The sequence below is a fragment of the Geotrypetes seraphini genome, chromosome 3 (assembly GCF_902459505.1).
Source record: "Geotrypetes seraphini chromosome 3, aGeoSer1.1, whole genome shotgun sequence".
NCBI classification, from domain to species: Eukaryota; Metazoa; Chordata; class Amphibia; order Gymnophiona; family Dermophiidae; genus Geotrypetes; species Geotrypetes seraphini.
In genome coordinates, this window is record NC_047086.1 from 151367064 (window position 1) to 151390227 (window position 23164).

The 23164-nt window shown below is 44.6% G+C and overlaps 1 protein-coding gene across 3 annotated transcripts in view; it reads left to right on the top strand.

The window, feature by feature from the left end:
• The first annotated feature begins 3457 nt into the window (after positions 1-3457).
• The window catches only part of CEP85L (centrosomal protein 85 like), a 351200-nt gene continuing 331493 nt past the window's right edge, over positions 3458-23164 (top strand). For all 3 annotated transcript variants that reach the window (XM_033935503.1, XM_033935506.1, XM_033935507.1), the window contains exon 1: positions 3458-3598. In XM_033935503.1, coding sequence (XP_033791394.1) covers positions 3556-3598 — 43 coding nt within the window. In that variant the 5' untranslated portion in view covers positions 3458-3555. The remainder of the gene's footprint in view (positions 3599-23164) is intronic.

The following is a 23164-nucleotide window of genomic DNA, read 5'->3' on the forward strand; positions in this document are numbered from 1 at the left end:
GAATTTAGGACACAGGAGAGAGGGAGCACAATGGGACACAGAAGGGAGGTTGGCATGAACATGGGACATAGGATGGAAGGATGGAGGGAGGGAAAGAGATGCTGAAGTGGGGGAGGGAATCGAAAGGGAGAATTGTTGAAAATGGGTATGAGTGAGAGGGAAAGAAATGGTGTACATGGGGAAAGGAAGAAAGAGAATTGTTTGACATGTTGGTGGGAATGGAGTAAGGTAGAGAGAGATGAGAGGGAGAAATGTTGGATGTGGTGGTGGAGAGGGAATAGTGGGACAGACTGAAAGAGATGCAAGAGGGAGGTATGTTATACATGGCGGTTGAAGGAATGGAGAAAGAGATGTGGCATAGTGCTGGAGAGGGGTGATAGAAGCAAAAATGTTGGGCATGGGGATGGTGGGCAGTGGCGAAAGATGCTGCACACAATCCGGGGAATAGGAGAGGGAGAAATGTTGGATGTGGAAATAGAATGAGTTGGAGAGATGCACCCTAGATCATTCTCTCCCTCTCTCTTTCCCCACTCCCTTTGCAGCAAGGGAGGGAATGAGAGAGATGATGGACAGTGAGAGACAGGGAGACATTGCACATGGGAGTGGAGGAGAGAGGAAGAAATGCTGTGCAGGGGTAGGGAGGGGACAGTGTCCTTTGTGTAGTTTAATTTTGTGGTTGCCATTATGTGTTGTTAATAAGATTATCATTTGTGTATATGAAAAATGAATGGAAGAAATGGCATTTACAATTAGTACTACTATTATTATGGCGGTGGGGTGGAGCTTGGGCGGGGTCTGGGGTGGAGCTTAGGCATTCTGGGGTGGGGTCTGGGGCAGAGCTTTTGGGCCTCCCCCCCTAAAAAAAAGTGTTCTGCTTTCTTATGGCTCTACAGCAAAATTATTGCTCCAGGGCTATTTTGTGGCATGCAACAAGCAGTGAACATGCAAATTGCTGCATTGGTAAAATTCAGCAGGAATCTACAGCTTATTGTGAAATATCACTCTTCCTGTCAGAGCCTGAGCAGCAATTAGCTTAGACACTGACACGAAGAGTGACATTAAAAAAAAACCCAAAACACTTGTTGGTAGTCATCGGCCCTGGTCTTCCTATCCTTCCATTTGACCCAAACTGATCCCCTTTCCTCATGATATTAAAAAAAAGAAAAACTTGCCCGGTAATCTAGTGGTCCCACTCCTTCCTCCCTCCCTTCATAAAAATTAGACCAGTACCCACCCCCACCTCCCATTCCTTTCTAACTAAACAACCCAAAAAAATTTGCCCCAGTAGTTATCTCCCTCCTTCCAAAAAAAGCCCTGGTGTCGCGTTCTACCCACCCAACCCTCCCCCTCCTACTGAAATAACATAACTTGAAAAAAATCTCCTTGGTGTCTAATGGCACTCATCCTCACCCCATGTCCCCCAGACCCCTGCACCTTAAATGAGGCAGGAGCAATATCTCCTTGCTCCTGCTTCAGGCACCATCATCTTCAAAATGGTGGCACCCTGCCCTGCGTGGTGCATTCTGGGATGCACCAGGGCGGGTACAGTCTGCCATATAAGGGAATTTCTTCCATATATGGCAGAATAGCTCTAACCAGTGCATCCGAGCAGGGTAGCATGCTGTCATTTTGAAGATGACGGTGCCTGAAGCAGGAGTGAGTGGGCATGTCCAAAACAGTCCCCCTCCTTCAAAGCTGGGCATATTGTGATTATACATAGGTAGGCATTGGCTTTTCTAAAATTGCCAGTTTATGCGGGTACACAAGTGCTGCTGAGCAAGCTTGCTAAAAATCACTTCCTTTTTACTTGTTGACTATTATCCTCCATGTACTATTAAACATGCATGAAAGTGAACATTTAGGCAAAGGTGCCTTCGAATTTTAAGCTTTGCTGTACAGCTCTCAAGCTTTTGCTACAGAATCTGCTGTAGAGAGTTGGGTACTTTGGTAACGAGAGTTAGCAAAAGTCTATATCTGCAATGGCAAACAATGTAGGAGTTATTCCGAGGGGATGGGTAAAGAATTCTGTTTGTCATAAACCACTATTTTTATTCAATTAAAAAACAAAACCCAAACCCCAAAGCACTGCAAACGGCTTTGCTTTATTCTTCTCAGGAAGCACTGTAAATTTACAAGGCCCGCCTGCTTCAGTTTTGAGACCCTGAATGACCCTGAGTTCTTTATACCATAGGAAGTTTTGAAGGACCAGTGCAGAGAGGAACAGAAAGTGCCCTGGGGGGCACTTAGCCGGTGCTCCTGGGCCGAGACTGTTTGTTCATAGCTGCTCTGTCACCCCTGTGGGTCTGCTTTGACTTTAACCCCGTTCCAGATGTTTAAAATGTTATCAAAAAAGTAATGCCCCGCCCCCTCCCCTCAATGATATAAAAATGTTTAAAAATGTGTATTTGTTAATTTTCTCAGTTACAATTCTAAGATTTTTTATTTTTTTAAAGAACAGGTCATAGCAATGTTCTGCTTTTTAAAAAAAATTCTTTATTGATTTTCTAAACTTCAAAAGTGCATTCCACAAATATATATCATAGAATAAGTTAATAAAAGCACATTCAACTTACAAATGTGCATAACCAACCATTTTCTCCCCCCCACCCAATGATTATTCAATAAAAACACAGAAACATAGACTATCCCAATAACCTTACCCTATTCAGATTAAAAATATCCTCCCACCCTCCTCTCACCCCAGGTGGACATACTCAAAAGTCAAATTAGGACAGAAATAGCCTCCTCTCTTTCCTGGATGTGTACAAAAATAAACCTCATAATCAAAGACTTACTATAGTGAGGTAATATATGATGTCAACGCCCTCCCCCCCCCCAACCAGCTTAAATAAATTACCATGCCCCAAACTATCGGTATTAATTTTTTTCATATCTATAGCTGGAGCACAAATTTGCCCACCCGAAAGGAAAATTTAGGCGGTCATAGTCCAATCTCGGGTTACCATCTGTATGGCTATCCCTGTCATGACAAGAAAAAGGCGGCATATATAACGATCCATAGTGGGGTTTAACATGTAATAACGTTCCCTCAATGCTATAAAAATGTTGAAAACCGTTTATTTGTTAATTGTCCCAGTTACGAATCTAAGATTAATAAAAAATGAACGGGTCATAGCAATGTTCTGCTTGCAACTGTTCCATCAAAGAATTCCTCTTATTTTATGCAGCAGCGTTAGGGATAAAACCCAGTCTTAGAGGAGATCATGGAAGAGCTGAAATAGAAGCTCGGTAAAAGGAGTTCGCAGCGCGGGAAGGTGAAGAGCCCCCGACTTGGCTCAGGGTGTGCTGGATGAGAGGGGGGAGGGGCGCATCGTCCCCTTGGAGGTGTCGGGGAGGGGGAGGAGCGAGGAGAGGGAGCAGAAAGCAACTTTTGTCTCGGCCGGAGCTGCGCGCTGGGCGGAGGAGGCAGAGACCGGCTCCAGGCCGGGAGGGAGGGAGGGAGGGAAGGGGGGGATGGAAGAGAGCTGGAAGCCGGAGGGCCACTTCGCAGCCTTTGCTTTGGTCGCTCTTTCGCGTTGCCGGTGAGCGGACAAGATGTGGGGGCGGCTCAGCCCCGAGTACGTCGCCAAATTCAGAGGTAACTGGGGCGCCGGAAGGCGGGGAGGGCTCCAGGCCCGGGGGCTGAAGCGGTAGGGGGAGAGAGAGAGGGGGGGTGTCAGCCCCCGAGTTGCCAGCGTGGCTACCGGACGTGGAGAGGGCTCCTCTCGGACAGTGGCCGGATGCTTTCATTGTCTGTGGCGGGCTTTATTCACTCCCTTCTCCCCCGTTTATCCACCCGGGGGGGGGGGGGATCTTCTCTGTGCCCAGCCCCGGGCCTGGCATCGGGATGGGGGTGTTTGCACGCCGGGCTGTGGCCGATTTGCCGCTGCAGACACAGATTGCATAACGCCGGGGATTTCGTCCTCTGGTGATGCACCGTCGGTGCTGGAACTTGCTCTGCGCGTGCTCCCCAGTCCCTTTAGATTTGCTCACTTCGAAGAAGTAAAAGCACTTTTCCCACCCACTCGGTTGCTTTGCAGCACATGAATCCAGGGTATCTGCCTGAGCAGTTTATGGAAATGAATGAATTCTGTTGGTACAAGTTGACGAGCTTATAACAAATAAAGCTGTTATGTAGAAGTAAAAAAAAATAAAAAAAATCCAACCAGCTGGCTGGAAGGGCAGAGATAGTTTTCTCTGGCGATTAATGAAAAAACATTGTATCTCCTAGCCATTTCCTCCATAAATAAAACGTGACAGCTTGCAGGAGGCAGCGTGGAAAACCTCTTCCCTGCTGTCACATTTTTTTGTAATTATATGACTGCCGGTTAATTGGCTATGAGTGTGTTGCATCCAGGGGGTGGCCATATATCCTTCTCAAAAGGGAAATGCAGTCCAGCTTCCCTTTGGCAAGTAGACCCATTTCTTCTTACAGGCCAGGATTGCAAACCTGGACTGAGAACTCTGGTTAACTAACATGTTGGACTCAAGCTGGTAGAAAAATGTTTAACTTGAAATACTCCTGGGTGAAAAGCATCAATATTCTGCACTGGAAACTTGTGAATTAAAAGAGATGTTTTCAGTGATTTGGGCTTTGTGGCGTGCTTGCTGGCTCCACTTCAGGCCCGTAGGAACATGCTCACCTTCACCTCTGATAAGCTTCTACAACAGGGGTAGGGAACTCTGGTCCTCGAGAGCCGTATTCCAGTCGGGTTTTCAGGATTGCCCCCAATGAATATGCATTGAAAGCAGTGCATGCAAATAGATCTCATGCGTATTCATTGGGGGAATCCTGAAAACCCGACTGGACTATGGCTCTCGAGGATCGGAGTTCCCTACCCCTGTTCTACAAGCACCAGCAGGCTGATTCTCAGAACTCCCACAGTAAAGCCAACAGTGCATACCCCCCCCTTTTCACAAAACCACGATAGCGGTTTTTAGCGCAGGTCAGCACGCGGAATGCTTTGCATTGCTCCCAATACTCATAGGAACTCTGTGAGTGCCGGGAGCAGTGCAGAGCGTTCAGCTATCACGGTTTTGTAAAGGGGGGGGGGGAATTAGCTCTCAAATGCTCAAAGAAATGATATTCAAAATTATATGCACACTGTAAAAGCGAACGTGAGGCAGAGGAATGTGCTTGGCACGTGCACAGAAGAATTTAGCAGTAAGCACAGCTCTTGTGCAAATACATTGGGCAAACCTGACCTTGAAGTTCACATCAGCACCACTTTTCAGTGCCTTTGAAAATAAGCTATTTTTTAAACTTGGAAGGCTTATATTTAAGCACAGAAAATAGGTGCCAATGTGTGCTTTCACTTTTGCGTTTGCTCAGATTCGTGCACATTTATTTCTCGGCTCACATAGACTTTCTTCGGCTTCCAAAAGAAATCAAAACTGTCAATTGTAAACTGGAAATCAATAGAAATCCTCTCTTCAAACCTTCTAGCGCCAGCTCCAAGCTGGCATTCATTTTCCAGCGGTAAGAGCAGGGTTAATTTGTGCACTGTTCTCCGAGTATTGTGAAGGCATACCAAATGACATCATTAACGTACATTTATGTACATTTAAATAAAATATGCAGCTATCTCTGCTGTACACATTGTTTCTGCACGAAAGCCCTCTGAGCATTCCACGCAGATTTATGTGCAAACTTAATCCCATCCTAATTGGCCTTACTACAGTGGTCTCAAAATTGTGGCCCGGGGACCACATGCGGCCTGCCAGGTACTATTTTGCAGCCCGCGCTCTGTACTAGTGCTGCCTGCTCTTGCAGCATCCTCTGGCTTCCTGCTCTTATCTTCAGATAATTACCGCAGCCTGCAGAGAGGCTTGCTGGTGCTGTAGCGATCCTTGTGGGCTGCCATCGTCCTCAGCAGCATGTTCTCTCTGCCACCATACTGCTCCTGACATCAGAGGAGGGGCAGGACCGCGGCAGAGGGAATGTGCTGCAGAGGCCGATGGAAGCCTGCAAGGAACGCTACAGCACCGGCGATCCTCTCTGCAGGCTGTGGTAATTAGCTGAAACTAAGATCTGGAGGCCAGGGGGGAAGTTGGAGGATGCAGGCCTTTGGGGAAGGGGGGAAGATTTATAAACTGTAGAGTTTTACCTCAAGCAAAATTGTCATTTCTTTAATAAGATATAGTTAATATCTTTAATAGTTAAGATATCTTTAATAGTTAAGATATTAACCATTTTTTTCTGCGCCCTCCAAGTACCTACAAATCCAAAATGTGGCCCTGCAAACAGTTTGATTTTGAGACCACTGCCTTACTATCATTGGTAGGTTTTGAGAATTGGCTTGCAAGAGAGGTGACTGTAAGGTGTCTTACCTCTGTCCTCAAGGTTCACTATCCATTCAGGTTTTCCCCATTGAATATTCATGAGAACTATTTGCATGTACTTCCCCATTGTATGCAAATAGATCTTGCATGTATTCAGTGTGGAAATCCTGAAAACCTGACCTAGTGAGGGCCAAGATTGGACCCCTACTCTAAAGCAAGTTTCAGCTTATAAATGTATAATTTCTTCAACTGAGGTTGTATAATGCATCATCGATGCAAAACACTCTAATAATATTTGTTCTGATTAGCTGTGTTTGGATAAATACTTTGTGTACATTGTAGGCATATGATCTGTAGGCTGAAAGAATGTTTAAATAGCTTTTTGTAGTACTTTCTGCTTGTGCTGCGGTGTTTCATTTGTTTAATAATGTCTACTTGCCATTGCCTTCTCCCATGCAATATAGGGCCCCTCAGCCTACAGCACTTGGTATTTCCCAGTGGTCCCTCATCCAGGTCAGACCCTGTTTAGCTTCTGATAGTAAGAGTGGGCCTACCCAGGGCAGCCAGGCCATAGGCACGGTGAGATGTGTACCTGAGACTTTTTATGTGAAATTAATTGCACTGCCTCCTCGGGTGCCCCACTGTTCTGCTGGGATGTCTGTGTGGCCAATCTGCTAAGAATGCTGGGCCGTCTTAAATCCCAATGGCTTGTTTGGGTGCATTTTTCTTTTAGATTTTTCCCCCCCAAATGTTTCAAAAAAGATACATGCACTGGGCACAAAAACATCTAAGAAATGGCCATTTTCGAAACAAAAAGTTGTTTTCCTCTTTTAAAAATGGCCATGTTTGCTACTGGAGTTATGGATGTTTTCCACAAAATGTTCAAAATCGAATTTAGACATCATATCAAAAATACTCCTCCCCATAATGCAACTTTACTGGTAGGGTTGATTGGGTGGGCAATCAGCCCATACTGATTCAGCTTTGGGGATCATTGGGGTACTAATAGGGTACTAACATTAGAAAACCTTTTTCTGCTTCCTTTGAACTGGTATATTGTAAGAAAATGCCAAAGGCTGCTTATTTGTCATATTATGTAGGGCTGGTAAATGCCAGAGCAGTAAACCCCCCCCCCCCCTTTTTTTTTTAACCAAAACCTTAGTGTGGTTTTTAGTGCTGGCTACTAGGAATTCTATGGTTTTGTAAAAGGGGAGGGGGTAAAGTTATGATGTAATCATTGATCGGAAATTGAATATTTGGGGCCTAATTCTATAAACGATATTAACTCCTTGATTTTCAATCATCCACTAGGCACCGTTTATTGAATCATGCCTAGTGGTGACTAAGCGGTCTTAGGTGCCAGTAGGTGTTAAATCCTTAGGCACACTGCTGCTTAGATCAGAGTTTTCTTGGCCTAAATGAGTGCGTCTTAAGTCAAATTACGCCTCAAATCCGCTCCAGATCTCCCTCAGATCTGCCCCTAACCACACCTTCTTGCTGGTAGGTGCCTCGGTGTAGACGTCTACCGGCTAATATTTTTAAAATTGTTTTTAATGGCACTTTCAATTAACAGTGCTGATTTTGGCACTTAACTTCAAGTGCCGTTTATAGAATCATGACCTTTAGGTATCACAGAGTGTTGGATGTCTGATAAAGTTGCTCTTTTAGTCCATTTTAAAGATAATATAAAAATAAAAGTAAGGAAGAACAATTATACAGTACCATTTTTCATTGGACATTTTTTAACAAGCTTTCAAAGGCAGAGCCTTCTTTTTCAGGTTGGTTATGAGCAAAAGATGACAAAATCAAAATACATTGTGTGAAACATGAAAAGCGTTGTATTGACAGTCTTAAGGGAGAAGAAGGGGTTGAAGGAGTGACAAAGATAAACAGGGAGATGTTAATGGGTAATCTGAAGGTGACAAAGCAGTATAATTTTATGGTTTGGAATGTGATAGGAAACCCAAATCCTTGTTAAGTCCTCTCTGATGGGTGTCAAATGTTTCATTATTTTAACTTCAAAGGTCTTACTTTCCTGGACTGTTTACGTTTTCTGAACATAAGGCCATTGATGCAGAGCCCAGGATCTGAGAAATGCTCATCTCCAGAGGTGTCACCCTTACTTGCTTTGTGATCTTGATGGTGGTCTGTATGAGTTGATTCTTGTCTCTAGCATTTGTCCCGATATAGAATCCTTCTTCACATTTTCTGCGTTGAATAATATATACATTTGAGGAGGACTACAGGTAGGATCCCTTTTTGGTGAATATTTTTTATGGGATCCTGAGCTATGTCTAGCTGGCTGTTTCAACACACAGGAGAAAGACAAGGTGGATGTCTTAATCAACCAAAATGAGTCTTTATTTAAATTGTACAAACGTTAAGGCCCTGATTCTCTAAAGTGCATCCCGATTTTAGGCGTCCTACAGCTGTCTAATCAGCCAATCGGGATGCACGTTTAAAAAAAAAAAAAAATGCTCCCCAGGCAAGCCTGAAGGCACCTCCGGGAGTCTAGGGAGACCCGCAAGATGCCTAAGCTCGTCTAAGGGCCTTAGGCGGGCCTTAGGCTGAACCTAGGCGGCCCTACGCGTCTTCCTAGTAGAGGAGAAGCTTAAAATGTAGGCCAGCAAAATGCTGGCCTACATTGTAAGTAGACGAGGCCGCTATACTTATCGCGGCAAGGGATCTCTCTGCCGCTATAAGTATAGCGGGTCGCGGCCCCCTGACCAGGAGGGTGCCCAAATCCTCTGCCCGAAGACGCACCCCCCCCCCGACACTACCGACTGCCCCCCCCGACACTACTGACCGACACCCCCCTGACATTACCGATCCCCCCTCGACAATATCGATAGCTGGCAGGAGGGTGCCCAATCCCTCCTGCCCGAAGACGCACCCCCCCCGGCGCGCACCCCCCCCCCTCAAACCTCCACTCCACCAAACCTGTTTTTAGAAGGGTCTTGCACGTCTTGAGCCGACAGGCACGCCTCGTCGAAATGAAGCGGGCTCGCCCCTTCCCAGCCCATCCCGCCGAAGCCTAAGGCCTGATTGGCCCAGGCTCTAGAAGCCTGGACCAATCAGGCCTTAGATTAAGTGAGGATGGGCGGACCCACTATGCCTAAGGCCTGATTGGCCAATCAGACCTTAGACTTAGTGGGGATGGGCGGACCCGCTATGCCTAAGGCCTGATTGGTCCAGGCTTCTAGAGCCTGGGCCAATCAGGCCTTAGGCTTCGGCGGGATGGGCCGGGAAGGGGCGGGCCCGCTTCATTTCGACGAGGCGTGCCTGCCGGCTCAAGACGTGCAAGACCCTTCTAAGAACAGGTTTGGTGGAGTGGAGGTTTGGGGGGGTTAGCGCCGGGGGGGGGTGCATCTTTGGGCAGGAGGGATTGGGCACCCTCCTGCCAGCTATCGATATTGTCGGGGGGGGAGGGGGGATCGGTAATGTCGGGGGGGGGGCGGGCGGTAGTGTCGGGGGGGGGTGCGTCTCCGGGCAGAGGGTTTGGGCACCCTCCTGGTCAGGGGGCCGCGGCCCGCTATACTTATAGCGGCAGAGAGATCCCTTGCCGCGATAAGTGTAGCGGGCTGTTTCTAATCTAACCCGTTTCTCTAACCCGCGTCTGTAACATGGACGCAGGTTACAGAATCGGGGTTTAGTTTAGGCAGATTCTGAATAGGACGCCTCTCCCGGGCGTCCTATTCAGAATCGGGGCCTAGTTGTCTTGCGGGCCTCGCCTTCAATATAGGCGGCCTGCCTGGGGAGCATTTTTTTAAAAAAACGTGCATCCCGATTGGCTGATTAGACAGCTGTAGGACGCCTACAGCTGCCTAAAATCAGGACGTACTTTTAGAGAATCAGGCCCTAAGTGTCCCAACAAGGATCCCTGTTTTGGCGCTAGTAAATAAGGCCTTCTTCAGGGGACACTGGGTTGTATTGTACTTTCCAAACATGCTCTGTGGCAAAATCGCTAGGCGGTCCGTGCTGAATGCTGCAAAAACAAAAGTGAAATGTGAGAGCCAGTGGAGAGATTGATAACACCTAGAGGGCGGTATTTGAATAAACAGAAAAATTTGGAGTCTAACCAGGATTACATTTTTTTATTGTGAACTACTTATAAAGCAGAGATATTACAACTTTGAAAGGAGAATTATATACATTTCACAACTAAGCTGGGCTATTATTGGGGAGGGATTGGAAGTGCTTTAAATAAACCTCATTAACTTTCCACATAATTAAAATACTATCTGGTTGAAGATCTCCTTAAAAGTTCCCATGTGTATTAGGAGTTTTTGGGTGGATTGAAGGAAAAACTTGGCTTGTCAGTAGACATTTCTGAGGATGAGGAATTGACAGGGCATGTTATGGGTATCATTAAGGTATGATCCAATTTTAGGAGCAGAGACTCAGGGCCAGGTTCTCAAAACTTTAACACAGTCGCTAAACTGGTTTCTGACGGTTTAGCCTGCACACAATTTAGCGGTGGATTATCAAAACAGCTTATCTCTGTTTTTAACGAGGTTTCTAGCAGTCTCTGTCACTGCCATGCAAATGGGCTCTTCAACATTGAAATGAGCACTCTGATGGATTCTTTAAAATCACAAAGCCATTCAAGAGAGGTGTTGGCTTTTGGCGACAAAAATCAGAGCCTGGTCCAGGGGTGCCTGTACAGTTACAGCACTGTTTAAAACCCCTGCAGCGGGAGAGATGCCCACTCTCTCCCACTGCCAAGCGAACCCCCCCCCCCCACCCCCGCAGTGGGAAAGATGCCCACTCTCTCCTACTAAGTCAAAAATAATTAGTGGTGAAGTAAATACTCTCAAAATGTACAAAACGGAGAGATCAAAATCATATACAGAAATGTTGCTGGAAACAAGACTTCTCAATATATAAATCAAATAATGAAACTTAAATAAGAATGTTAAAAGCTAGGATTATACTGTTTTCACATACACTCAGATTTGTGTAATCTGACCAAGAGCCATGGCTCAAATAGCCGAACCCACCGTCCCATCACTGTGTTTGACTTTGTTGCAAAAATAATAATAAATAAAGGCAAGTGCTCTTAAAATATTAAATTTGTTCTCAGTGGCAATAAGAGGAAAAACTACTCCACTTAGCTGTAAGAGGCGTTAGCACTTGCCTTTATTATTATTATTATTATTATTATTTTTGCACCAAAGTCACACACAGTGATGGGACGGTGGGTTCGGCTATAGGAGCCAGGGCTCTTGGTCAAATTACACAAATCTGAGTGTATGTGAAAACAGCATAATCCTAGCTTTTGACATTCTTATTTAAGTTTCATTATTTGATTTATATATTGAGAAGTCTTGTTTCCAGCAACATTTCACTCTCTCCTACTGCCACACAACCGCCCCTGCCTCTGATGCCTGGCACCCTCTCCCCTTACCTTGATTTAGATGGCTGACTGTAGGGATGCCTACTCCCTCTGGCCAGCTGGCCTGCCTCTTTAAAATGGGCCTTCTTCTCCCAGTGCATCCTGGGATGCACCGGGGAGGGGCCTAAGGCTCTGATTGCCCCAGGTTGTTTAAGTCCCCTCCCATTGAGGGGCCCTTAAACAACCTGGGCCAATCAGAACCTCAAGCCCCTCCCTGGATGCACTGGGAAGGAACCTAATACTGATTGGCCCAGGTTGTTTAGGGCCCCTCCTATCACCAGCGATGGGCACATGCACATTTATCGAGTCTTTGCTAATCTCCGCCAACCTCATTTGCATGAACGTGTTTTGGAGAATGAATCACTATTTTTAAATTGCTACCAGAATGGCTGCAATAGCAGCCTGTCATTTTTTAACGTGCTTTTTTGAGAATCTAGGCCTCAGAGCTTTGACTGCTTTATCTAAGTACTGTTTGAATTGGGAAGCATTTGCATGGTGACTTTCTGGTTTTATTTGTTTTCATGGTTAAATTTTAAGCAAAGGCTTTTTATGTATTCCTTTAAAGCGTGCAATTGTTTGACCTGTCATAAAGCCAAGGGTGCAAATGTGAAGAGTTAACTGAACTATCCCCAGCTTACTGTTTTTAATTGGAGCTGAGAGAGTATCTGCATTGCAGTGGCATTCAGTGAGGGCTTTCAGGGGATTTAGTGAAACCCCAGCACTACAGCCCTGCTTGTTTTTGGGTTACCTTTTGCTTGATACAGTTTGATTTATTGAGCAGGCAGCCTGCTTAACCAACTGCATCAAACAAAAAGTAAACCAAAGGGAAAAAAAAAACCAGGGCTCTTGGGCTGGGGAATCTCCAAACTCCTTGAAGGCCCTGACTGTACTGATTTGAATTTGATTGGACGAGCGACATCTCTACCTGTTGCCTGCTCAACCAATCATATTCAGATTAGTTTGTACCCTCAGGGCCTTTAGAGGGTGGGGCGAATTTCCTGAAGGCCCTAACCACACACCACTGCTGCATGGTGAAGATATTTTGCAAGGCCAACAAAGTAAGTTTAGACCAAATTTTAGTGTTGCGACATTGTTAGTTTCTACCTTAGACCATTGATTGGTGGCTTTAGAGTGAAATGTGGCAGTGCTGGCTTTGTTCTTAATGTCTCTGCTGCCTTTGATAGCATTGTGCATAATATTGAGGTTGTTTGACATTGAAGGATTTCTTGTTTGAATGAAAGGTTGTTTTCAGTCAGAGGGTCTTGCAAGAATGGTATCCATTCTTGCATGATATCCAGAAGATTTTAATTGGGTAGGATGTGCCTGGTTAAAACCTCTCTAAGCTGGACATCCGCCAATATTCAGCTGCACTTAAGTGTCACGGCACAATCCACTTAGCGCTGGAAAGACTGGAGGTGCTTTAAATAAATCTCAAGAACTGTTTCCAAATAGTTAAAATGCTATCTGGTCTAAGATCTCTTAAAATTCACCCAGAGCATTGAGAGTTTTGGGATGGATTGAAGGAAAAATGGAAAATTGAAAAGTACCTAGATCCAACTTACTGATATTATCTGTATATGAGCAAAAGCCTCGGGCCCAATGCCATAAAACAGAGCTGGCGGAACTTGGCCAGAGCAGGTACACATAAACACATAAAATTAGAACAAAAAGGCTGTCCTAACTCTATCTGCTGAGCTAACCGGGCACCAGTCTGAATATTGGCCAGTGCCTTATAAACTTCCAGGTGACCGCACTTAGGGGTCTTTTACTAAGGCGCGCTAAATTGGCTAGCGTGCCTTAGTAAAAGACCCCCCTTAATTGAGTATTCAGTCTGAGAACCCAGATGTGGCCTGACATTGAATATCCAGGCTTAATTCACGACTGTCAATGGCTTCAAAACTGCTAACTTTGCGCTGAATATAAGGTCCTATATTATTTGCCTTGTTATTGAATGTAAACTTACCCACATGTTGTGATGTTTTACAGCATTGGGCCTGAGGTTTCTGTTTATATGCAGATGACCAGTAAATTGGAACTCTGTACTTTTCAAATGTTGAACACAGTGATCATGAAGGTCTTCTCGGCTTATGAAGAATGGGCTGAAAGCATACCATCAAAAAAATACAGGCTTTGGTGTCGACATGTTCTCTGACTGTGACTCGGATCATTATTGGAGAAAACATTATTGTGATGAAAAGTTGGATGCACAACTGTCTCTAAAACCACAATGCAGCAGGTAGTAAGGGCTTCCCTTTATATGCCAAGGATTGTACGATGGCTACATCCTCTTCTGAAGATTTCCTTAAGATACTGTATCAAATAATTTCTTCATCTCTGGCTTATTGTTATTCCCTGCTTCATGGACATCAAATTCTGCAATTTATGCTATGAAATTGGTACAAAATTCTCAGGTTTGGTTGATTTTTAGCATGTCAAAAGCCAAAACACACCCTATAAGATCATGCACCAAAAGGATCTTACTTGACACTAGGAATGGGCCTCAGAGACCTGAATGTCAGGCAGTGGACTGTTAGATGTACTTGCAGGTTGATGTCTCAATCATTGGCCCGAAACCAAGTCAATATATATATTATTTTTTTGTAAATTTTTTATCATTTAAAAAATATTTAAACTTGCATAATTAATCATTCAAAGATAGTGCCTATACTTTGGAGAGCACTTATCTTTGTAAACGCCGCTGAAAAGTTACAGCACTGCTTGGTGAAACTCGACGGGGCCTCCGTTTCCCTTCGATAGGCTTCATCAGGGGATAGTGTTTCAGCAGTACGGAGCACGACTTGCAACATTGCTCAAAAATTATTTCAAAATGGCGCCATATTTATATGTACAAAAAATTTTAAAATGATGACATTCAGGTCTCTGAGGCCCATTCCTAGTGTCAAGTAAGATCCTTTTGGTGCATGATCTTATAGGGTGTGTGTTGGCTTTTGACTATTTATTTGAACACCCTACATTGTATTTGTACTTTTTGATTTTTAGCATCCCATTTTGAGAATATATTACACCTGCCTTAGTGGCCTTATATTGGTTACCAGGTTCTGCACCTGCTAAATTTAAGATTTTAGTATCATTATTTCTGATTGCATACCTTTCTACTACAGATACTATTTATCATTTCTGTAGCATCTCGAGATGTTCGCTGTGCTGTACAAACACATAAGAGACAGTCTCTGCTTGACTGAGCTTACAGTCTGTTCAAGATATCCATTTTTAAATGCTACACTGAGGAGCCCTTTTACTAAGCTGTGGAAAGCTAGTGTGTGGTTACCACAGGAAAAGATTTACTGTGGTCATGTTCTGGTGTTCCATAGTCAAATGTGGATTGTGTGCGTGCAAAAAAACCTTAGATTTATTTTCTTGAAAGGGGGCGTGCCAAGGAACAGGGAGTAGGCGTGACAGTGTGAATCAGTGCTTGTGGCATTGCCGTGCTCTAGTTGATTAATGTGAAGGAAGTGCTGGGGCCCTTACCACCAACAAACATGCTCACTTTTTAATGGCCGCTCGCAAATGGTGAAATTAGGGTATGAACAACAGCAAACAAAGTTTTATAACGCAACTTCACAAGCTGCACTTATTCAGTAAGAGATCTCAGAGTGCCTGCACTGACATGTGTCCAATGAAGACTATCAGTTTTAAGCAGGTCAAGCTTTTCTTTCATCGAGCTCAAACCTCACTATGGCTCCATTTTTGAATTAAACTTTGGTTGAATGTTGCAAATTTAGGTGCACATTAGCACCTAACATAGCTTAGTTAAAGGGCCCCCAAGAGCTCATGTGAAGGACATTAGCACCTTTAGTGAATGGTAGTCCAATGTGCCAGGCAGTGCTGAAGCCAACTCCTCCCACTCTGTGTTAAACCTCCAGGATACAGGGTGTGCAGCTGGGACACAAGGCCACAGTCTAAACAGTGAATGGGCACCTGCCTGCCAACACACTGCCCTTATTCTGCAGACAAGATTAGGACTGTTTTTATTTCAGATTACGCAGCTTCCCTTGTACCAGGGTACAAGCAGAAAAATGATTTTAGCAGCTGCTGGAAGATCCACAAATAGAGTGGTGTTTGTACTCTGATGTGAAAGAAGACACTGTGACATGTTAGCTGCTGGTGGCACATGGCTAAAGTCTCCTCTCTGCCCCCCCCACCCCACATATGTACCATGCTCATAGGATCAACAGCCATCATGTGGAAACCTTTATTTGAACATCTACTTAAGGAACATCTACTTCCAGGAAACATTTTGTGTCTTTTTTTAAACTTGTTTTTAAAGCTGGAGTGAGCTGCTCTCAGAGTGCCCTATGAGGTTAAAAACTTTATAACAAAACCAAGAAAGCAGGGACCAGTCTGAAAAAAGATCCACCCAGGGATGCGCAAATTAGACACTGATAAATGAAGTCTTCAAGGGAGGGTTCTTTATTTTAAGCCTGAAGACTTCATTTATCAGTGTCTAATTTGCGCATCCTGGGTTCATTTTTTTTTTTTACTTGTCCCCACTTTCTTGGTTTTGTTTTCCATTCCCATGGGATTTGCTTCCAGTTTGGTTAGAAATGTTACACACCATGAGAGTTAAAAATAAAATAAAGCACAAGTGGGACATAGGCAGCCTTAGAAGATTTGCCCTTTTTGAACTCCTTCATTCCCTTCTCCCCTTTTTAACAGGTAAATAATATGCAAAATGGTTTTGAGTGAGAGGCACTTTCACTATTCAGACGTGAGGAGAGGCCGTTGATACATAGGGGGATTGACCATACGCTCATTCTGCACCAGGAATAGCTTGTCACACCACTAACTAAGGCTCCTTTTACTAAGGGCTCCTTTTACTAAGGTGCGTTAGGGCCTTAACACGCGGAATAGCGCACGCTAGACCTTAACGGCCAGCATTGAGCTGGCGTTATTCTAGAAGCGTACCGCGCGGTTTAGCGTGCAGTAATTTTGTGTGTGTGCTAAAAACGCTAGCGCACTTTAGTAAAAGGAGCCCTAAGGCACGCTAGCCGTTTTAGCGCGCGCTAATTCAAGTTTCAAGTTTATTCAGAAATTTTATAAACCGCCCAATCAACCTTCTAGGCAGTGAACATTATGTTAAAAACGTATATGGGGTAACTATACATCCTTTGGAAACAACAGTCATAATTCAGAACATTCAAAACAATTCAAAAAACAAACAGAAACAAGAGGGAAGAAGGACAGAACTACAATTTATCAAGTAAGAAAGAGAACATTATAGTCTATGGACACGTTAGCATTTAGTGTGTTCTAATATTTAGCGCATGGTAGAAGGCTAGCGTGCCTTAGTAAAAGGACCCCTAAATCAGTTCCTTATATCTTGTTTAACTGTATAAATAACTTGCCTCCCATCTGTTTATCCCAGTGCATGCTGTACCACCCACCCATCATACCTCCATCTAATATCTGCATTTGTCCCCTGGGCTATAGGATAAGCTGTATTAAAGAAAAGCAGTAGCATCATATTTATGTTATTGGAATGTTCTGATTTGTGCTTATTAGATGCTGCATAAGTATTATGTCTCCCTTCAGTATGTATTATATCTCTTATTTGAATTTCAGTGCTGTTAATAAGTGTATTTTTAAACCGTTTCATGGTAGTCTTATTAACATATTGTTTCGATTTACTGATTTTGACTTTACCTTGTTCATCGTATTTATGTTTATACAGTCAAACCTCGGTTTGCGAGTGTTTTGCAAGACGAGCCAAAACACTTGCAAATCTTGCCTCGCAAACCGAGCGTTGACTCGAATGCGAGTCCCCCACCCCCGAGAACCGGCATCGCCCGTCCGCCTGCCCAAACCCTTATCGCGATCGGTGCTGCTAAGTGTGCGGACAGGAAGGCATCGGAGAATAGTCGCAGCATTAGAGAGCCTCTCGCTTCTAGGCCACTGGTTCAGATAGCAGCTGAGGTAGTCTGCGTGAAGTGAACCCAATTCAAGAGGCCATAGTAGAAGTGCTCGCATTGTGTGCCCTTGAAGGGAGTTTGGATTTAACTCATACCCGCTCATGGTGAGTTACATTCAGGTAATGTAGAAATTCTGCTACATATATCTTCCCTAAGAGATTGCTCATAATCTACTGAGCTGGGTCAGAATAAAACCAGGAGGACCATTGAATACTGTCAGATCCTCAATACTGGCTTGTATATGTGTGTGTGCATACATGTCTTTGCATCTCTCTGACACTGGCGCTCTGGTGGATGGATAGCGTAAAGTTAGTGCAGTAGGCTGAGAACCAAGGCAGTCGGGGTTTCAGCGTTCAAATTTCAGCGATCTTGAGAAAGTCACTTAACCTTCCATTGCCTTGGGGACAAACTTAGGCCCTCATTTACTGAGCCGCGGTAGAGGCTTCTAGCACATTCCGGGATGCTAAATGCTCTGACGCTACTCCAGCACTCATAGGAATTCTATGAGTGTTGGAGCATTCAGCACTCCTGGCCATGGTAGAAACCTCTACCATGGCTTAGTGAAATGGGGGTTAGATTATAAACTTGCCAGCGATGGAGAAATACATAATGTACCTAAATGTAAAAGTGTGAACAAAATCCAAACGAATCATTCTTCTTCATCAGAGAGAGGTTTGTTGTTTTCCCTGCTAAAAGTGTAAAACGGACCTACACAGAAGAAATTGGTATAGCACATTTTATTTTGCATCTGTGGAATGCTAAAAATAGAGTTTGATTCTCCTTTATCCTTCCTGCTTATGGTAGATAATTTGTCAATAGCTTAAGGGAAAAGGCCTTTGTGCAATATAATGACTCTGGGCAAGGCCTGGGATCCGATTTCAACACTCTCCTCAATGTGATGTTTTGCAAGACAAGTGTCTCTGCTTCAGAGACCCAGTTGGAAGCTTCGGGCAATTAGATCTTACTTTGATCAACTGTCATTTAGAATACTGGTCTAGTCCTTGGTGCTCAGCATCTTGGATTACTGCAATTCAGCCCATTTGGCAGGTCAACATAAGAATCTAAATAGATTGCAAGGAATCCAAAATGCTGCTGTTCGCCTGATTTTTAACCTGAACAAGTTTGATCATATAACGCAATATTACAGAGAGCTTCGTTGGTTATCTTTTGAGGCAAGGGTCATGTTTAAGTTTGGAATTGTTTGTTATAAAGTTCTCCAGGGGCAAGTTCCAGAATATTTAATTGCACAATTTAGTTTTTTTTTTAAAATATAAACCGTTCTTGGCAGATTATGTCCATTTTCACCTTTCTACTGGTAAAAGGATGCACTCATAAGAAGTTTTTACATAGGTTGTTTTCTTTTCAGGCTGCTAGTTGGGATGACAAATTTCAAAAGCTGTTAACTCTGTCGTCCTCTTCATATTTGCAATTTAGAAAACTACTGAAACCATTTATTTTTGTTAAATTTATGGGTAACTGAAAATCTGGTAATTTTCTATTACTAGAATTTTGTCCTTCACAAATTTTGTAAATCACTGTTATGGTACAGCCTCTTTTCTCTCCTGTACAACGCAATGAACTAAAAGGTATTTGCGGTTTAGAAATGGAAAGGAGTTGCATTTTATCAGGGTGGCCTTATTAATTTATTTAGCAACTGGGTGTTGGGGGGGGGGGCTATTGATGGCCTCCCCTCCCCCTACTTGTGAAACCAAAGGGTGAGAGACTGGCCGGTGGTACAGTGGGAGGAGTATAGCATGTTGGTGCTGAGGAGCACAATTACGAGAGAGAGGGAGAGAGAAGGAGATAGAGAGGGAGATGGAATGGGAAATGAAGCTTTAGCTTTTGGTCAGCCGCCATGCTGACTCATTTAAGCACTGGGCCCTAGAAGCCCTGCATTTTGTACTTCATTGCATTCTCCTGTTATTATTTATGGAAGTTTAATACAGTTCACTGTTCACTATTAGTGCATATGCACTGAAATATAGGCTTCAAGTTGATTGTTGGTCTAAAGTAGGGGAGGAGAAGTGGGCCCCTTAACCCAGGGGTAGGCAATGCTAGTCCTCGAGAGCCGGAGCCAGGTCAGGTTTTCAGGATACGCACAATAAATATGCATGAGATAGATTTGCATCTCAAGGAGGCAGTGCATGCAAATCCATCTCATACATATTCATTGTGGATATCCTGAAAACCTGACCTGGCTCTGGCTCTCGAGGACCGGAATTGCCTACCCCTATCCTTCCTGAGCAACATACAGTACTAAAAAAAACAGGCAATGCTGTGCAATCCAGTGGCTTGATATTCCGCTTCTGCAGTCAGCAATAAAAAATTGTCGGCTATTGATTTTAATGCTGCTATCCAGATAGGGAATGATGTAGAATATCCAGATACACTGGTGACCCACTGGCATTATCAGGATCGTTTTGGACACTTTTTTGATGTGGCCTGACTATTGCTGTTGTCTGATAATTTCCAGGAATGCCTATGCTCCACTTGCAGTCTGCCTCTGGCACTATCCGGATAGTGCTAGGGGGAAGTCAGTAACAAATGTCAGGTGTGGTGTTGAGGTAGTCTTGCTGGAAATTGCTGGAGAGATCCAACCAGTGGCATTTGTCAGATAGAACAGTGTCCGGAAATAATTGGGAACCCCCCCAGCGTTTTTCCAAATAACCCCAAAACGTCCTACTGCAGAAGAAACGTCTGCCTGAAACGCAAGATATTTCTAGTACTTTCTTTTTCAACAGGATGGCGTTCCAGCGCACTGAGCTTGCAAAACAGTTGAGCTCGATAATTAATGAAACCCCAGAATACAGTTGAAGACTTGGTGAACGTGTCAATGTTGAAGGAGGACCCTTTCAACACAAATTATGAATTAACTAAGAAACTCTCTTATTCTAATACATTTTTCAAAGGTCAAAAACGCTCATCCCCCCCCCCCTTTTTACAAAGCTGTGCTAGTGGCTGACACGTAGCAACGGCACTGAAACCCATTAATTCCCAAAGGACTTCAGTGAGATTACTGTGGACCTCCGCAAAAGAGGGCCTAAATGTTTAAACAATTGCAAAGTATTTTGAAACTCCACTTCCCCCTCCGTATTCGCGAATTCCGTATCTACGGATTCGCTTATTCGTGTTTTTAAACCAAAAAATACATTTTCATTTTTCAAGCTATTTTAAACCCCCCCTTAAGCCTTACCTGGTGGTCTAGCGGGTTTTCGGGCCAGGAGCGATCTTCCCACGCTCCTGCCCCGTGCAGATTGCTCGCAGGAAATGGCTGCCTTGAGCTCCCGTCGTCTCTCGAGACTACGATGGGAGCTCAAGGCAGCCATTTCCTGTGAGCAATCTGCACGGGGCAGGAGCGTGGGAAGATCGCTCCTGGCCCGAAAACCCGCTAGACCACCAGGTAAGGCTTAAGGGGGGGGGGGCTTACAGGGCATAAAATAGCTGGTGGGAAGCGGGGGTTAGGGGCAGAACTGGCCTGAATATTATTTGCAGTTTTTTAATATTTGTGGGCCGGCTCTGCACCTAACCACCGCGAATACGGAAGGGGAAGTGTATGTAAGGGGTCTCTTTTTTTTTTTTTCCCCCCCCCCAGACACCACATAGATGCTGCTATCCAGAGAAGTGTTTTTAAATATTGGGCTCCAAGTTCAGAGCAGAAGCATTTCCATTAATTATGCAGTTTGCTGTGAGTGCTGTGACGCAGGCACCATTCTGTCTGTGGCTGGTGAGATGACATGTGACTCCACTCTGAGAGTAGGGATGTGAAGAAAGATGGATTTGAGCCTTCCATCATTGCCTCCCAGTAGTGGCGTAGGGAGGGTGAGAGGCGCGTGGGGCGGTGGCACCCTCCCCTCCCCTTCTTTTGCCTCCCCCGTCTCAGGCGCACCCCTTCCCTTCCCCTATACCTGTTTAGTTTCCCGGCATCTCTAACTAGACAAATGTTGGGGTGTATCCGTAGACGTTTCGTCAGCTGGGAAGCCCGAGGTCATAATGCCGTTATACAGATCCATGGTGAGACCTCATCTGGAATACTGTGTACAATTCTGGAGGCCACATTACCGAAAAGATGTGCTGAGAATTGAGTCGGTTCAACGAATGGCCACCAGGATGGTCTCGGGGCTCAAGGATCTCTCATACGAGGAGAGGCTGAATAAATTGCGGCTGTACTCTCTCGAAGAACGTAGGGAGAGGGGAGAGATGATTGAGACATTTAAATATATCACCGATCGTATCGAGGAGGAAGATGATATTTTCTTTCTTAAAGGACCCTCGGTCACAAGAGGGCATCCGCTAAAAATCAGGGGCGGGAAATTTCATGGCAACACCAGGAAGTATTTCTTCACCGAAAGAGTGGTCGATCATTGGAATAAACTTCCAGTGCAGATATGTATTTGCCTTTTCTGACTTCACATGGTAATTCTGAAGTTGGAACGTTTACAGTGCAGGGGGAAATATGTGCAGTGCTTTTGCCTGCTTGTGTGCATCCTTTCTAAACGTGGAATATACTGTGGTAGGTTTTCAGCAAGACAGATCTGTTCAGGATCGAGTGAGGGAGTGAAACCCTGTCATTTCAGTGCTTGTACATAGCGTTGCCAGGACTAATTCTATAGCGAGTTCTTGGTCAGCTGATCTCTGCAGAGCTTTCTGTGGGAGGGTATGCACTGATGAAGCAGTGTTTCATTTTGTAGTCCAGTGAGTAGGAGCAAATGACCTAAGGCAGCCTGACGTAATGTTCACAGCTGTGTTCAAGCAGCTGCTTCTGAGCTGCTACAGTTGCCATCCTACCAAAAATGACCACAAACAGAAATTGTTGCCGTGTGGACCATTCCCCTGGGTTTCCAGGTCATTGGTTTGGTGGCTAGGCACACGTTTATAGAGTTGGATTTATGAGCTTAGTTAGCACACGGCCGAACCCCCAGGAGGAGGTTTCATACTAGTAGTATACACGATACAGCACGACAGTGATGCGGCAAAGGGAAGGCCCTGGCAGAGAAGGCTGCAAAGCAGCCTGGTCAGAGGGCTGCTGCCGCTGCTGTTTTTGGAGGCCTTGGAGGTATGATATGGTGGGAGGGTTGGCGGGGTTCTGCTGCACAGGAGGTTGGGAGGGAGGGATAGAAAGATCTGCACAAAGGGATGGGTGAGAGGGGAGGAAAGATGCTGCACATGGTGGGGGAGGGGGGGTGAGGAGAAAAAGTGCTGCCACCCACAAATTGGGAAGCACTAGTGTCAGGGATAGAGTCAGGGACATTCTGAAGGGACTTCAGGGGTCGATCTTAACTAGGGCTTATATTAGGAGCATCTTTAAAAATCATGCTAGGGCTTATTTTTGGGGTAGGTCTTATTTTTGGGGAAACACGATATGTCTCCTCCCACAAAATATATAAAAAAAATAAAAGAATGCGAGATTGGCCCACGCTAAGAGGCAAAATGCTGGGTGTCATTTTTTCCATATTAAGCACAGTTTTAGTAAAGCAGCCACTATATCTAGGTATTAAGCTGCCAAATATTTTTATCACTACAGATTACAATTTTGCAATAAGGTAAAGACGATGCAGTG